The sequence below is a fragment of the Setaria viridis genome, chromosome 3 (assembly GCF_005286985.2).
Source record: "Setaria viridis chromosome 3, Setaria_viridis_v4.0, whole genome shotgun sequence".
Classification (NCBI taxonomy): Eukaryota; Viridiplantae; Streptophyta; class Magnoliopsida; order Poales; family Poaceae; genus Setaria; species Setaria viridis.
The window spans coordinates 43660163-43675958 of record NC_048265.2 but is presented as its reverse complement, the minus strand read 5'-3'; the positions used below and the strand labels follow the sequence as shown (position 1 = coordinate 43675958).

General features: G+C 50.1%; 3 protein-coding genes across 3 annotated transcripts; 1 reads left to right on the top strand and 2 right to left on the bottom strand.

Moving 5' to 3' along the window:
- Positions 1–869: 869 nt before the first annotated feature.
- Positions 870–6694, bottom strand: LOC117849324 (uncharacterized). The gene is made up of 3 exons (XM_072292451.1): positions 6617–6694; positions 1460–1766; positions 870–1328 (listed from the first exon to the last, which is right to left on the bottom strand). Exons 1-3 carry the CDS (start codon positions 6692–6694, stop codon positions 1045–1047), a joined length of 669 nt encoding a protein of 222 aa, XP_072148552.1. The 3' UTR covers positions 870–1044.
- Positions 6695–7141: 447 nt separating this feature from the next.
- Positions 7142–8180, top strand: LOC117846801 (rapid alkalinization factor). Its single transcript, XM_034727890.2, has one exon. It carries the CDS (start codon positions 7448–7450, stop codon positions 7799–7801), a length of 354 nt encoding a protein of 117 aa, XP_034583781.1. The 5' UTR covers positions 7142–7447; the 3' UTR covers positions 7802–8180.
- A 1986-nt stretch (positions 8181–10166) lies between these two features.
- Positions 10167–13240, bottom strand: LOC117849323 (uncharacterized). Its single transcript, XM_034730874.2, has one exon. The coding sequence runs from the start codon at positions 13238–13240 to the stop codon at positions 10880–10882; it is 2361 nt and encodes a 786-aa protein (XP_034586765.2). The 3' UTR covers positions 10167–10879.
- Between the last annotated feature and the right edge of the window lie 2556 nt (positions 13241–15796).

Sequence of the window (15796 nt, the reverse complement as noted above, 5' to 3'; positions counted from 1 at the left end):
CTGTGCTCTTGGTAGCAGCAGTGATTTCTGAGGAGGGAACGAGGTGTAGGTGAAAGCCTTGTGCCTGCTTGCGGGTCAATGACTGCAACGCCCCCAGGCGTCGCTTCCCTTCTTGAAGGTGTCATTCTTCCCCCTTTCCCTCATCTATGGTGAGCTTCCGGGTGTTGGTCAGACGACAACGGCGCCAGTGGTGTCACCCCCTCCCTTGAGGTGTCATCTTGGAAGCTCAGCGGGTTCTTGCTACTTGCAGGGATCATTGCTGAACACCGCCCCTAGTCGTCTCAGGCCGGTCAGGGTCCTCGTGGTGGTCGTCTGTTCTGTCTTCTTATGCGCCTACCTTCATTTCGATTCGTCCACCTTGCCGGGTTGCTTAGGTCATCGTCATCTGGCGGATGCTTTGCCGCCCCCTTTTCTCTGGTGGATGCTTTGCCACCGTCGTTGGTTGCTTCAGGCAGATGCTTTGCCGCCGTCGTGTTGCTTCGAGCAGATGCTTTGCTGCCGTGGTCGTGCTAGTTGGGTGGATGCTTTGCCACCGTTGTTGTATTCGGGCGGATGCTTTGCCGCTGTGAGCCTGATGTTTGGGTGGATGATTTGCCAACGTTGCAGTTCTGAGACCTTTAGCACCCTTGACGAGGTTGTATCTTTTGGCAGGTTTAGGAGAGTAGTTGTGTCTGGTTTGTGGGTTCGAGTGTGCTTTCTCTTTGTTGCTTCGAGTCGTGTGGTGGTTGTTTGTGTGTTTGTTCAGTGTTTCTTTTTCTTTGGTCATTTGTGCTCTCACGCTGATCAAGCTCTGTTTAGTTTCATCGAGATTGTGTCTGTAAACTGCTTTCTTCTTGATCGAAAGGTGCTAAGGCACTCGGGGAAAAAGAAAGGAAATTTTGAAGAAAGCGTCATTTTTTTTTCCAAATAAACAAGCTTTTCTCCGACATCCATATACACAAACCACTGCAAAGATTTCATACTAAACGAAAGACGAACATGCTGGAGCAAAGCTGCAGACGACCAATGGTGCAAGATCATATTACCACCCTTGTTGGTAAATTATCACTGGTGGTTTTTCCTTCGCGAAAACTTTGGACGCGTGAATTCCGAGACCTCCTCCGGCGTCAAATCGCCCATAATCTGGAGTCCCCAGGTGTAAGGCTTACCAGACTTGTTGAACTCGTGGACCCTGCGCGCCGTGTCCTTGAAGTGCACGAACCGCCGGACTATGTCGTCGTGATCGCGCTTCACGTTGTAGAAGCTGCGCCACCGCCCGTACATCGCCCAGATGGCTTCCTCCGACTCGAGATCCTTCTCGTCAAAAGCGAAGCAGGTGGCTGGAGCGTCTGTACATCGATTGATAAAAGAACGAGACGCTAAGCATCGATCGGTTGGATGATCATCATCATCATCATGGTGATGTTCTTCAAGTCGAAGAAGGCTCGAAGCCTCCAAGATCGGAGATCGATTAGGTTACCTGGTGCGTAAGGGTCGAAGCACTCGGTGGTTAAGTCCTCGGTCCCAGCAAAGTGGTCGCCAGGGATCCTCGCGAGGCCGCGCCGGAGGATGCGTGGGGCGAGGGGCGGTGGCGGTGTCACCGAAGAAGAAGCCACGCCGAGGAAAGCCGGGAGCGAAGCGCCAGGTGTCCGAAGCCGCCACGTGACGGGCCGAGCGGGCGGTGGTGGCGGCGGCCTTGGATGCCATGGCAAGTGTGGCCGGCCGGATGCGAGGAGCACGGTGCTGGATTTCGATCTAGGGTTTCGTTCGATTTTGCAATCGCTGGGCTATTCTTTCCTCCACGCCGATCCAGAAGAAGGCCCAGACATCTTCGTTTGGACTTTAGCCCGTGGGCTATTGAAAGCGCAGGATAACACGGGCCAGGCCCAGCAAGTTAGAGACAGCCGCCGGTTCCAATTTCCTCCATCGGAATTGCTAAACATCACCCGGTTGATTATTTGTGCTGTTCTCACTCAGTTTTGGATGGCTGTGACCTTTCCAAGATTCGTGCAGGAGTGGTGGAAACAATTTGTTGGCTAGTATCTCATGGGCCGTTTGTATTTGGCCCAGCACTTCTTTTGCCTTCGCACCCGCGCGCAGCAGAGGTTTTTTTGCCGGTCTGTGACGCGACCACTGCTCATCCCTTGCGATCAGACGGATGCTACGAGAATGGGAAATTCTCAAAAAAAAAAAATCTGTATCATTCCAATTTTGTTTTCATTTCTCCAACCATCCCAGTGGTGATTATCTGTTTGGGGATAACCGATAACGTAAGATCCTCTCTATGGCCCGGCTATCCTTTTATTGTTTTCTGTTTGCATTCCTGCTATTCGTGATTATACTTTTGGAGGTGATTTTCGTGGTGGGAGATTTTAGGGGGTTTTGTTAGAGAAAGTTTTATAGGAATCAGTTTGCTGAATATCTTGGATATTATTCTTGATGAAGGGAGTTCAATGTTTGGGCCTATAATTTGAGCTGCTTCTTATATTTGCGATCTTTCCTTGATTCTAACCTTCTGCCCATACATAGAACATGGAAATTGTTAATGATTCTAATCTTGCCATTTTCGCATATACTGTTGCATGATTTCTCAAGGTAAATACTTCTTCATGCGTGGCAAATTAAATTTGTATCATCGTGCACTTAGAGCAAAATCCCCTTTTTTGTAATTTTTGTCATTCATCTATAAATATTGGTGTGCTCCACTCAAATTGTAATTTCTTTTCTTTTCTTTTCTATTTTTTCTCCTTTCTTTTCTTTTTCTTTTTTTTCCTGCATGCCTCAAGTGTTTGTTAGTCAGGTTTCAGTTTCAGTAAGAATCTCGTCATTCATCTATAAATATTGTTGTGCTCCACTCAAATTGTAATTTTCTTTTCTTTTCTTTTAATTTTTCTCCTTTCTTTTCTTTTTCTTTTTTACACTTCATGCCTCAAGTGTTTGTTAGTCAGGGTTCAGTCTAGTATAAGAAACTCAAGAATGCGTGTATTCGTAAGGGCGAGTGTGCGTGCGTGTACGTGAGCGTCTGCATTGTGATTTGGAGAAAAAAAAAGAAACTCAGGAGTGCTAGTGCATGCTTGACCGGTAAGTTGATGCTTATTTTGTTGTTTAACCGGTAAACAGGTGCGGGAAAAATCGACTTGGAGTGGGTTGGTACAAAAATCTGGTCGTTATCATTACCATTTTCACCCAGATTTGTTTGTTTCCGGGGCATTGCATCACTGGTATTTTTCTGAGTGAAATTACAAGCTGCTGTTACCCAAATCCTATCTGTAAACCGGAAAAGTTGTCATATGACGTGTCACTTTATGGTTGGCTGGGAATCTGGATGATAAGCATGAAAAAAAATCACCCGATTGTCATATAGACACTCCCTCCATTCTGCTCAAACTTGTGTTTTAAATTTTGTAACAGACTACTAAGTCCACGTATTAGCATTTTTCAGGATGCTTAAACCATGATATATATATGACCATACATTGGACCATTCCTCCCTTGCCCAACTAATTTGCGGTGTCAATTTTTTTTCCGAAACGAAGGTGTCAAAAAATTAACATTGGGGCGTTTTTGTGCTGCTTGTAGTTTTCGCTTTCCAACTGGATTTGACCAGTTTGTCTGTGGCTGTTTGTATCAGTTTTGAGCATTGATTTGTAATGATTTTGATGTCAAAGGTAGAGGTGGCCAAAAAAAATGCAGCCAAATGATTCGTTTGGAGAGGACTACATGGAGTTTTCTAAGACAGGTTTATATATTTTAAAGGTTTTATTTGAAAGATATAAATGATAATTTTAAGGTTGGCAATCAAAGGTAGAACGGGTGCTCCACGTGAGGACAGGAGAGAAGCCAACTATTCCCTTGTGACCACCTGGGCCTGGGCTACACAGCTGCCGTCTGTCTCTGAAAAAAATAAAGGCAACGTCTGTACTGCCTGGCCTGAAGGAATAACGTTAGGTGAAAGATGCCTTGCCTTACCGGTTACTCGTTGAATTCGAATTTAAATTTTTAAATCTCGTGAACAGACAACAGAGGCACAAAAACAGAGGATCTGCCTGAAAAAAGGGGCACGATGACAACAATTGGGAGGACAGATTTATATGAAATTTGCAAACTAAATTTTAGCCACAGTTTTGTATGGCTATCTGAGTAATCCATGCACTGAGATTATACGCAAATGTAGTTTTGAGTTCTAGGGCTTTGTTTGGAGTGGGTTACTTTCTAGCACCTGTAAACCCATGCAGCACAGAATTTGGTTGAGATCAGGAAAAAAATTACAGTCTATCATGGGTGAAAAGAGTCTGTAATGATTAGGTGCCATGCAAGGGACTCAAAGGGTCCGATTGGTTCTCTTCTCAGCGTAGCCCGCTTGTATGAGGGAACCAGGCCGGCTAGGGATAGGCTCATTGCGCGCAAGAGGTGTTGATTGGTTGCTTGGTTCGTGTCAACCAGGCTATAGGGAGATTTTGATTGGTTGCATGCATATACCTATTTTCCTCTTACATGCACTCGCCCGCGTGCTTGACACCGCATCCAGCCAATCAAGCTCTAGGGAGACGAAGGTTCTAGCCGCACCTTAGGAACCAGGCTCGGGGACCCTTTTTGGGCCTAGTACCTAAATCATGTAACCAATCAAGCTAAGGGCGCACGCGCGGAGCCTGGACGAGGGGGCGTGCAGCAAACCAATCAGCCCCAAAGTTGCAATGGAAGTCATTCCACGTCTCGCGCAGTCCCATGTTTTCCCCTATCCAGTAACAATAACTTTATGTTACTAACTTTATGAAAACTATGCAATGAAAAAAAAAGCTGGAGTAAGTGTAAGACCAAGGGTGGATCATGATACACAGCTAGTTCAACTTTGTAAAAGGCTTTGGCTCCTTGAAGCATTTCTTGGCTCATTAAAGGCTAAGGAGATATCTCAACTGTCGAACCGTCCTGGTGAGCAAGGCACAGTTTAAGTTAAACGTGCGAATTCATGTGAGTTTAAGCACTTTGACGATATCTAAACTTGTTAACGATATCTAAAGTAATAACCCACAGTGACATTACGTTATTAGCATGGCTCGGTAAATACAATTATACAAAGGACAAAGACACTTTGACCGTTAACATTGATTCGACAGATGCTGCACTTGGATCATGGGTTGGATACTTGGATGACATTTGGGAAAAAAAATCCCACAAAAAAAATAAAATCCTGACCAAAACTAGAGCCCAATTAGTTACCTCGCATGCCTACTCAAATGGTGAAAACAGATTTGCCAGCCCTAATTACCTTTTATGCTACGATGTACACGATCGGGGAAAAAAAGACATCACGCCTAAATATGCGGAAAAGGTAATTAACAAGGGTACTATAGTCATTTGACAACAGCAATAATCTGTATTAAACTACTATTACACATTTTATGGGAGAGAGAGATTAAACAGAAAAATTATCTCAGATAACCTGATAGTACTACACATTGTTTTAATCTCTTGTGTTGCCACTAGTTGCTGTTTTCAGAGCAATGCCCTCCTCGATCAGTCAAAGCAGTACTTGTCACAGCCTCAAGTGATCTGTGCTCAAATACCTGGCCATCACTCTGGTTGACAGCCTGGCCTGCGCTCCACGCCCCTGCACTGCATGTTCTCACAGGTTATCTTACCATGCGTTTAGTTTCGGGACAAGTGAAATGGGTTGGCTCCATCAGGTTGGCTCCATCCCTATTTTATTGGTTGGGTTCGACCTATTTCATGTTCGGTTGAGAAGGATAGATCCATCTTAATTTTTTATTTAGTTGCAGAGGTTGAGAGAGATGGGTTGAATGCTATTGTGACACTGGTAGCAACAGTTATCTATGGAGCCCACCTGTCAATGGTGGGCCCACGTGTCATTCTCTTTTTTTTCACCTATCTTCTTTCTCCCACCCGCGCCATCCTCCCCAGTCCCCACCTCCGTCCTCCCCACGCCCTCCTCCCTGCGCCGTCCTCCCTGCTGCGCTGGCCGCCGTCCACGTCCTCCTTGCCCAGCGCCAAACCCGTGGGGGTAGAGCTTCCCTGGACCAAGCTCAAGCTCGCCTCGGCACGCGGTGGAGCCCAAGCTCACCCCGACTGGCGACGGAGCCCCCTAGGGCTTAGCGCGAGATCACCCCGGTCAGTGGGGGAGGTCGAGCTCGCCTCGGCCGGCGGCGGAGGGCCCAGATGGAGTGCGAGGTCACCCTGGCCGGCGGCGGAGGCCCCAGACGGAGCTCACTATGGCCAGCGGCACAACACCTTCGCGCGTGCGCTCAACCGCGCCTGACAGAGAAAACGTCGAGTGAACGGGAGGGAAGTGGGTTGGATCGGTCCGCTTGATTCGAAGGAATTGTTCCGACCCGCATCTAGGAGGTATATTCTCTTCTAGGTTCATCCCAACCCACATGAATCTCAAACCAAACACATAGATCCATCTGGGTCCGACCCATTCCAACCCTCAAACCAAACACATGCTTAAACATCAGACGCCTCCTTGCCCAACACCAAACCCGTGCGGGTAGAGCTCCCCTGGGCCAAGCTCAAGCTCGCCACGGCACGCGGCGGAGCCCAAGCTCACCCCGACCGGCGGCGGAGCCCCCTAGGGCTTAGCGCGAGATCACCCCCGCCAATGGGGGAGCTTCAAGCTCGCCTCGGTCGGCGGCGGAGGGCCCAGACGGAGCGTGAGGTCACCCCGGCCGGTGGCGGAGGCCCAGACGGAGCTCGCCATGGCTAGCGGCACAGCCCCTTCACGCGTGCGCTCGCCCGCGCCTGATGGAGAAAATGTCGAGTGAACTGGAGCGAAGTTGGTTGGATCGGTCCGCTCAATTCGAAGGAATCGTTCCAATCCGCATCTAGGAGGTATATTCTCTTCTAGGTTTATCCCAACTCACATGAATCTCAAACCAAACACATGGATCCATCTGGGTCCGATCCATTCCAACCCTCAAACCAAACAAATGCTCCTAATCGGCGGCCAATCACCATCAATCGTGCTCGCCACCTGGCTGATTAGCTCCCCCGTGATTAGGTTTAGGTTCTGCTCACGCCGCCACCGCCATTACCCCTCCCGCCTGGATCCACGGCACATGTCGCTGTCCTTTTGACCACTATGCCCCTCGGCATCTGCAGGCCGCCTTGATGATGAGCTGTGCCCAGTTGTGCTGCCGACCCGCCGTGCGCCGCTGTCCTCTGCGCCGCGCACCGTCCGCCCGCCCGCCCGCTCGGCGCCGCGTTCCGTTGCGTCCGCCACCTCCACACGCTTATCCCCACCCCTTTATCTCTCTCTAGCCCCTCTCTCTCTCTCTCCTCCCCTGCAGACCCTCTCTCTCTCTCCACTCCTCACGAGCTCGCATCACCACAAGACACCAAGACAGCTCAGGCTTTCTCTCTCCCCAACGCGCTTTCCCCTCCTCCGTCTTCTCCCCCTCGCCGCCGCCGCCGTTTCTTGCATTCCGTCGAGCACCTGCGCGAAGCTCAGGCGATGGCGAAGCTCGCGCTGGCGCTCATCCTGCTCCTGGCCGTGGCGGCCTCGGCGTCGGCGTCGGCGTCCATCGACATGGACCTGGGCTTCCTCTCCGCCGGCGCCGGCCGGAGGGAGTGCCGCGGTACGGTGGCCGAGTGCCTGGCCGAGGAGGAGGAGGAGGAGCTGGGCTCCGCGTCGGCGGAGTCGCACCGCCGCATCCTCAGGGGCCGCGGCTACATCAGCTACGGCGCGCTCCGCCGGGACAACGTGCCCTGCTCCCGCCGCGGCGCCAGCTACTACAACTGCCGCCCCGGCGCCCAGGCCAACCCCTACCACCGCGGGTGCTCCCGCATCACCCGCTGCCGCGGCTGAGCTCCTCCTCCATGGCCGCCCCCTCCCTCCTCCGGTGCCCTCCGCCGCCGGATCCGCCGGTGGGGGCGGGGAAATGCCGGATCTTTCGCCGCTCCTCCGCCGTCTCCCGAGTCCAAAAAAAAATAAGTTCTTTTCTTTTGCTGCTGCTACTGTTTACAAGTACTACTAGAGCTATGGATTTGTTCATTGCCGCTGTATGGATTTGTGTTTGTTCCTGCTGTTGTAAAGTAAGAGATCGATTGATTCGAGCCCCTATGGCTGCTTAATATGAACATAAATACTCTTATTCTTTTGATTGATGGATTGCTTGGTTGATCTCTGCCTTCTGCCTGTCCTGTTCTTGGATGGATTGTTAAAATAAAGTCCAGAGCTTGCTTTACTGATTATTGCTTTGCTGGTAGCAATTGAATGGGGATGAATTGCTGTGGTTTTTGTTGGTGTTCCTTTCATTCAGACATTCAGATCTAGAGCAGCAATCCTGTGAAGAACAGCAACAGATTGCTTCATTCAGCTAACCAGGTGAAAAACATCAACGGATTGCTACTGTTCTGCAACAGATCTGTGTGCCCCCTGCTCTTGGTTTCATCCATCCATTACCTGCATTGGAGAACTTGCAGGGATGTATGGTTGTTGTGTGCCATGATACCTCAGGTCACCATCATGAAACATGGAAGAACTCAAGAACATGCGTCTTTGTTCTCGTTCGATTTCTAGTTTTCTAACCTGCGTGCTGGAAACATGTACGGCACCACCATGTGTTGAAGCTCTTTGTTTAATACTGGTTCTTGCAGCATAGGTTAGTGAGAGCCACGTTGCTGCGCCTGTTTGTTAGTATGACCTGACTGATTGATGCCGCTGGTCTCCTCTCTTGATTGTGAATATGTTCAGGCAGTCCATGACTTGTAGATGTTCTTAGTTTTTTTTTTGCACTGTTATAACTTATAAATCCAGGTTGTAGAGTCATAAGCATTGCCATGGTTGCGGCTCAACTTGTGAGCTTTGTGGACTAAATTCTGCTGGGAGCAAAGAAACCATTTTGTTTGGCAAACATTTCCCTGTGGTGGATCCATCTGGACGTTTGGTGAGAGGAATCAGTGCCGTGTTCTTCGGGGTGGTGATGGAGCATCTCCATTTATTCTGCAAGCCATGTGGATTTCCTGTTTGTTTATTCGAGGGAATAAATGACCTGTTTGCATGTCCGCAGACCAAGAGTACTTTAACTAGTACTCTGATGAATGAATGCTGGCTGCTAGAGTGGGCGGACGATGCTTCTAGATGAGGGTCGACATGGGCTGGGCCTGGTCGACGTACGTACGGGCTGATTATGAGGCCTCCCATAGTTAACTGGGCCGTGGCCCATCGTTAACTAGGCCACGGGCCCATAGGAGGAGGGAGGGGTGGGTTCGGTTCGGCTGGGAGGGGCTGAAGGCCCACTGGCCCAGTACCACGCCGCCGGCCTGCTGCGACCCACGCACGGTTGGGCCGGGCAAGTTGTGTCCCAGCGATTCAAATTAGCGGAGCGGTTTCTTGTCCTCGCGGTACGAATTTTGTCCAAACATGTAGCTTGGCGCTAGCTACAAAGTAAATTACAAGAGGCGTTCGCATTGCAAGCGATAAGTGCATACGCAGGACAGTAAGTCCAATGCAGTTATTTATGATTGAAAATCTAGTAGTTATTTAGATTTAAGAGGTGCTATTCATTAACTTTGTTGTAGGATGATGGAATGGAACAATCTTTCATATTTTCATACAAATCTGGTTCGTATGTACAAGAAACTAGTCAAGATTTTTTGCATATGCATGGATGCATTTTTATTTGTGTTCTGTCAACCAAAAGCCCTCTTTGTACGTGTGGTTCTTAGTTACCAGAGGACTATCAATCCGTCGTGCATAACTTTTAAGACTCAAACAAGCTGTAATCTGACGACCTTCCCGGATTTAAGTGGAGTTGTGGAGATGGATGAACAAAGTAGTAAGCAGCGTGTCGGGGTCGTGTACTGAGAAATACGCTAGGAAATCGATCAGCAAACTGTAATTAAGCTGCCCCTTTTATGAAGTGTGTGATGTTGAATAATGCGTATTGTAGATTTGTACATGAACAAAAGCATTTAGTTGGAAAGCAAACTACAAGAAGTATTCCACAATGCATGTGATCGATCTTTCTGAGCCACGCAGAACAAACCCTATGGACCAGATCAGAGTTATTCATTCGACATTGGATCGACAATGGATGCAAAGACCGAGTGACTCAAGGCATAGACCAAGCCATACAAAGTCGAACAAATTTAACTTAAGACAAACCTAATTGATATGTGAAAAAACAGAGGGAGTATTCAAGTACTACATTTCGTAGTTTCATCAAGACAAATGCGAAAAGAGGATGGGGGATTCAGCTTTAATTTCCTACACACGCTACACTATGGGAATTGCATGCGATGATTAAGCATTCGAAGAGGATGATCATCGGTAGGTTCATCTGGCATTTCCTTTCTCTTCTTGGGTGACATTGATCAACTGTTAGTTTTGGACCCCTAACCTATACATACCCCTTCACCTGGCCATTTGGCTTCTTGGCATTCTGATGACTTGAGACATCCTATGTGGAATCAAGAGTCAAAGGAGAGAACTAGAGTGACTGGCAAAGTTCTAAACTAAATATTAAGGACATCATTAGTACAGGAAGAGTAGCAAGTGTACGTTTAGCTTTAGTTTAGGCTTTGTTCTTGGTCACGTGAAGACTTTCATTTTTGTTACTCCTATTGTTTGGCAACATCAATTTAAGTCTCCCAAGCCAGATAGAAAAACACCCGCCCCTCACATTCTGCATAAGAATCCCAAAAACTTCTTACAATGCGTCGTGATGCGACCATAGTTCCCCTCTGCTTTTGCACATTCTTCCTCTTCTCCAGTCAACTTACATGTGCACACGTTGGTACATGCGTACGCCACCTATACTCAATATTCACATATTCACGCACGCACGCAGGTACCCATTCTACTATGATCAGCCGATCATTGCACCTCCCGTCATCATGATCATCTCTCAGTGTCAGTGTTAGAGCATGCTGTAATCACTGCTTAGTACCCTTGGAACTGAGGCGGTGGCGGCGAAGCGTACTTCTGCGCCAGGATCGGTGGCAGGATTACATCTTCTAGTGCTGGTGGAGGCGGTGGTGATGGTACTACCGGTGGAGGCGATGAGCTCATCGGGACGGGCGGCGGTGGAGAGATGGCCGGTGGGGGTGGTGAGCTGACCGGTGCAGGTGGTGGAGGAGAGTTCACCGCGGGAGGCGGTGAGCTTACCGGAGCTGGTGGGGGTGGTGATTTGTTTGGTGGAGGTGGAGAAGTCACCGGTGTCGGTGGTGGCAGGGATTTTGCAGGTGGCGGCGGTGAGCTCATCGGAGTTGGCGGGGGAGGTGATTTTACGGGCGGTGGCGGTGAGCTCACTGGAGCCGGTGGGGGAGGTGATTTTACAGGAGGCGGAGGTGAGCTCACTGGAGTCGGTGGGGGAGGTGATTTTACAGGTGGTGGTGGTGAGCTCACCGGAGCTGGAGGAGGTGGGGATGTCACCGGCGGTGGAGGCGAGCTCACTGGTGCTGGAGGTGGAGGAGATTTGACTGGTGGTGGTGGCGAGTTCACCGGAGCCGGTGGTGGAGGGGATTTCACAGGTGGCGGTGGTGAACTAACTGGTGCTGGAGGTGGAGGAGATTTGACCGGTGGTGGTGGCGAGCTCACCAGAGCTGGTGGTGGAGGGGACTTCACTGGTGGTGGCGGTGAGCTAACCGGTGCCGGAGGTGGAGGTGACTTTACTGGTGGTGGTGGCGAGCTCACCGGAGCCGGTGGTGGAGGGGATTTCACTTGTGGAGGTGGTGAACTCACAGGCGCCGAAGGTGGAGGTGACTTCACTGGTGGTGGTGGCGAGCTCACTGGAGCCGGTGGCGGAGGCGATTTCACAGGTGGGGGAGGTGAGCTCACCGGAGCCAGTGGAGGAGGCGACTTCACTGGTGGTGGTGGCGAGCTCACCGGAGCCGGTGGTGGAGGCGAGCTCACTGGAACTGGTGGAGGAGAAGATTTCACCGGTGGTGGTACTGGTGCCGGTGCCGGTGCCGGCATTACTGGCGGCGAACTGATGGGAGCCGGTGGGTTAGGCGGCGTTGGTGGCTTGGCCACAGGTGTGGGCGGCACAGGCGTCGGCGGCGCGGGCGCGTGCTTCTTCGGCGACGGCGTGTAAGATGGCCCCGCCGAGCATGCGTTCTTGCGGCAGTCGACGGGGTGCGCAAGCACGGGCGCGCACTCCGGCGCCGGCTTCTGCTCAGGGCGCCCGCCGCCGAGGCAGTTGCCGGCGTCGTCGAGTGACACGAGCTTGTTCGCCGCCGGCACGCACGCCGCTGGCTCGACGCTGAAGAAGTTGTGCGCGAAGCTGAAGTTGGCGAGCGCCGGGAGCTCACAGACGCGCTCCAGCACGCCGCCGGCGAGCCTGTTCCTCGACACGGCGAGCTGCTGCAGCCCGGTCATGTTGACCATCCCCTCCGGCAGCGTTCCGACTAGCTCGTTTCCGCTGACGTCGACTACCGTGGTGTTGACGAGCTCGGCGAGCTCCGGCGGGATGCAGCCATCAAGGCGGTTGTCGAGCAGCACGAGCTCGTCGAGCGTGCCGACCATTCGGCCGACGCTACGAGGGATGCATCCGACGAAGGCGTTGTCAGCGAGCACGACCACCGAGGCCGTCGAGTTGCCGAAGTTCTCCGGGATGACACCGACGAAGCGGTTGCTGTTGACGAAGATGGCGTCGAGGTCCTTCTCGAAGAGCTGCGGCGGGAGCTCACCGTCGAAGTCGTTGTACCGGAGGTCGAGGTACTTGAGCACGGGGATCTCGAGCACGACGTGGGGGAAGCCGCCGACGAAGCGGTTGTTGCTGACGTCGAGCTCGTGGAGGAGTGCGAGGCGGCTGAAGCTCTTGGGGATGACTCCGCAGAAGCGGTTGGAGTTGATGTGGAAGAAGGCGAGGTCGGTCAGGAGGCCGAGCTCGGCGGGGAGGTACCCCGCGATGTCGCCGCCGTTGAGGTCGACGCCCGCGACGACGGTAGTGGCGTTGTCGTCGAGAGCCGGAGCGCATGTGACGCCGAAGTAGGAGCACACGTCGGCGCCGACCCAGCCGCCGGTGAAGTTCCGGGGGTCGGAGTAGATGGCGCGGCGCCAGGCCTGGAGCGCCGCGTACGCGCGGCGGAGCCGGTCGTTGGCGAAGGTGACGTCGACGCGGATCTCGAACTCGAAGTCGTCGGGGAGGTCGCCGTCGCCCTCGCGGAGGGCCAGAAGCTGCCGCCGCGCGATGGCGGAGGCCTCGGCGTCGGACAGCGCGGAGGCGGCCGCGGCCGCCGCGAGCAGGGCGCCGGCGAGGTAGGCGACGAGCGCCAGGCGGCGGCGGTAGGTGGCCTCCATTGTTGGGGCGGGTGGGAAGGGGCAGTGCGGGAGGCCACCCCTTGCGGTGGTTGCTATATGGAGGTGGGGAAGATATAGGCCTCCGGCGACGAGAGGACACGGCCGAGCTCGAGCGGCGGCGCGCGCGTCCCGGAGATGGACGTTGCGGTCTGGTGGTTGCTGTGTTCTTGGCGGGAAAGGAGGGACACGTGGACGTACAGCTGCTTTGACCGTTGTTCCTCGCTCTCTCTGGTGAGGTGTCGATATGTCATGGGCTCATGGCATGCTAAATTTGGCACACAGTTCAGAGATGATTTATGAGAGAATTTGGAGTTAGTAAATTATGTAGTAACAGTTTTATGGATTGTGTGTGCTCATATGTTGTCTAGTATTGTGCGGGCGTATACTTGGATACTACGTGTACATTGTAGTTTGAATTTAAAGCCCGTTCAAATTTTATTGTATTCGTGTTGAGTATTGATCTAACAGATGATTTTCAATCAGGTAAAAAGTCTAGAGCCTTCGGTCTTCTTTTGACGGCTGAAATTACTTTTACCGAAATTTCGGTACTATTCACCGAAAGACCACCTTTTTAATTTGAATTTCAGTCGAAAAAAGGATTAAAACGAAATTTTGAACCTGAATGTGTCATGGCATGCTAAATTCCGTACCCAGTTTTGGACGGATGTTCTTTTAATGACTAATGCATGGTCCTCATGAACAAAAAAAAAAATGGCATGCATTGCACACGTTTCAAATTGCAGATCGATAGAACTCTGCAGTATTTGATTACATAGGGCGTCATTGACATTATATAGTTCTGAACTCCGACTTCATTTTGCTTCGTTCATGGCTGAATATTCAGACAACTGGCAGATCTTTTTGAGAACACACATTTCCTTGAAAACACAGAGCTTTTGAGTATCCGACTATATAGTACTTTTTCTATGGCAAAATAAACTAAATTAAAGCAGAAACAACCAAGTGATATTGTTTCTACTTTAATTCCATTTATTTAATTCGCCAACCAGGTAATATAAATCTGTATCCTTGAAAGGAGAGGTATAGGTCCCGGTCATGTTCCCAATGATCAACCATTCGCTCTTAAAATGCTTCTCTGAACGTGATATTGATGCCTCCTCAAGGCTGGAACTCATCACCTTAACAAGGTGAACTTTTGGCATGGTGGGCATCAAGAATAGCAGCTGCCCAGTAGGGGCTCTGGAGATTGAGAAATGATTGATGCTGGAAACATGTAGTAATGTGTTTTGTGCAAAACTGGAACTCTGGAAGATCCTATGTCCGGCAGAGAAATCGCAGGAGATAGAGCGAAGGATAGGAAGGCTGAGATCCTTGGCATGCCGAGAAAGACAACAGGTTGGTCGACCTGTGGTTGGTGATGCAGCAGCAGAAGCGTGCCTCCTCCGACGATGCAGGGAACCAGGTAGACAGCATCATAACCTGGCATCCTGTGCACAGGGACTATAGATTAGCGTTCTTAGTTTAGATGATATATCTTTTAGCAAACATACATCCCTTTTGAAATTTGAATGAGTGAGTTTGTTCTCAATCTTTAGTGAGGAAGTTCCGAAAACAAAACAGAGAACTTTTGTGAGACAAAACAATGGTTTTAATTAGTCCTTGCTCCTTTGTATTGGACTATATAAATTTCACTGATCGAGCTAACTTTATGCAACTTTCCAAACTATATATTTCAGATATGTAGAACCGAGTGAGGCAGCAACAGTACTTGAAAAATGAAAAAAATTTATTGTACGTATCCTAAGAAAAAAAACCATTCAGTTATACTTAATGGTGAGGAGTCAATGTGTCAGGGCATGCTAAATTTGGCATCCAGTTCAGTGATGGTTTAACAGGGAAATTAAAGTTAATAAGTCGTGAGACCAAATTTAGGCCTAAATATAGCATGTCATGCGTGCCATGGTTACAGAGAACTAATATATTTGATTGCCGGTACATCTCTTTGGAAAGAGTGGACTTTTGAGAACAAACATGTATTTCCTAACTCTTGTACTCTCCCTCTGTCCTGAAATACAAAGTATCGTAGGATTTTTAAGAAATTAATGAGGTGGGCAAATATCTCATGTACCCTTAGCTAATGGTAATACAAGACAAGTTTTTCGGTTAACAAGGGAAATATTTGCCAAGTTTTTAATTGAGTACTTGCCAAAAACTCCTAGGACGCCTTATATTTGGGGACAAATTTTGCACCCTTTGATGCCTTATATTTCAGGATGGAGGGATTATATTGGACTAGGTGCACTGTAAGCATGGAAGGTATCAAGAATAGTGGTATCAATGGGGAGGGTAGGGTATGGGGAGGGTAAAATTAATCAATTAGATATATATATATATATATGTACATATATATTACAAAGTTAATTATCCATTGGATATGAGTGGGATTGGGGAGGGAAAAGAGTGGATAGTAATTATTTGAATTTGGGTGTGAACAAGAGTAGGTTTGCCCATACCCACCCCAGTAGCAGGCATCCGGGCTTTCCTTATCAACAAGGATTGGCACTCAGGTGCTATTCGGCCGAGCTGTAGACAGTG

What these genes read in the sequence shown, in the direction of transcription:
- LOC117849324 (XM_072292451.1), bottom strand. Translation starts at nt 6,694, where the DNA reads ATGGCGAGCTCCGTCTGGGCCTCCGCCACCGGCCGGGGTGACCTCACG. An exon ending in GCCCTCCGCCGCCGACCGAG is followed by an intron (nt 1,767 to 6,616) that starts GCGAGCTTGAAG and finishes AGGAAAGAATAG; the next exon opens with CCCAGCGATTGCAAAATCGA. An exon ending in CTTCGACCCTTACGCACCAG is followed by an intron (nt 1,329 to 1,459) that starts GTAACCTAATCG and finishes ATCGATGTACAG; the next exon opens with ACGCTCCAGCCACCTGCTTC.
- LOC117846801 (XM_034727890.2), top strand. Translation starts at nt 7,448, where the DNA reads ATGGCGAAGCTCGCGCTGGCGCTCATCCTGCTCCTGGCCGTGGCGGCC.
- LOC117849323 (XM_034730874.2), bottom strand. Translation starts at nt 13,240, where the DNA reads ATGGAGGCCACCTACCGCCGCCGCCTGGCGCTCGTCGCCTACCTCGCC.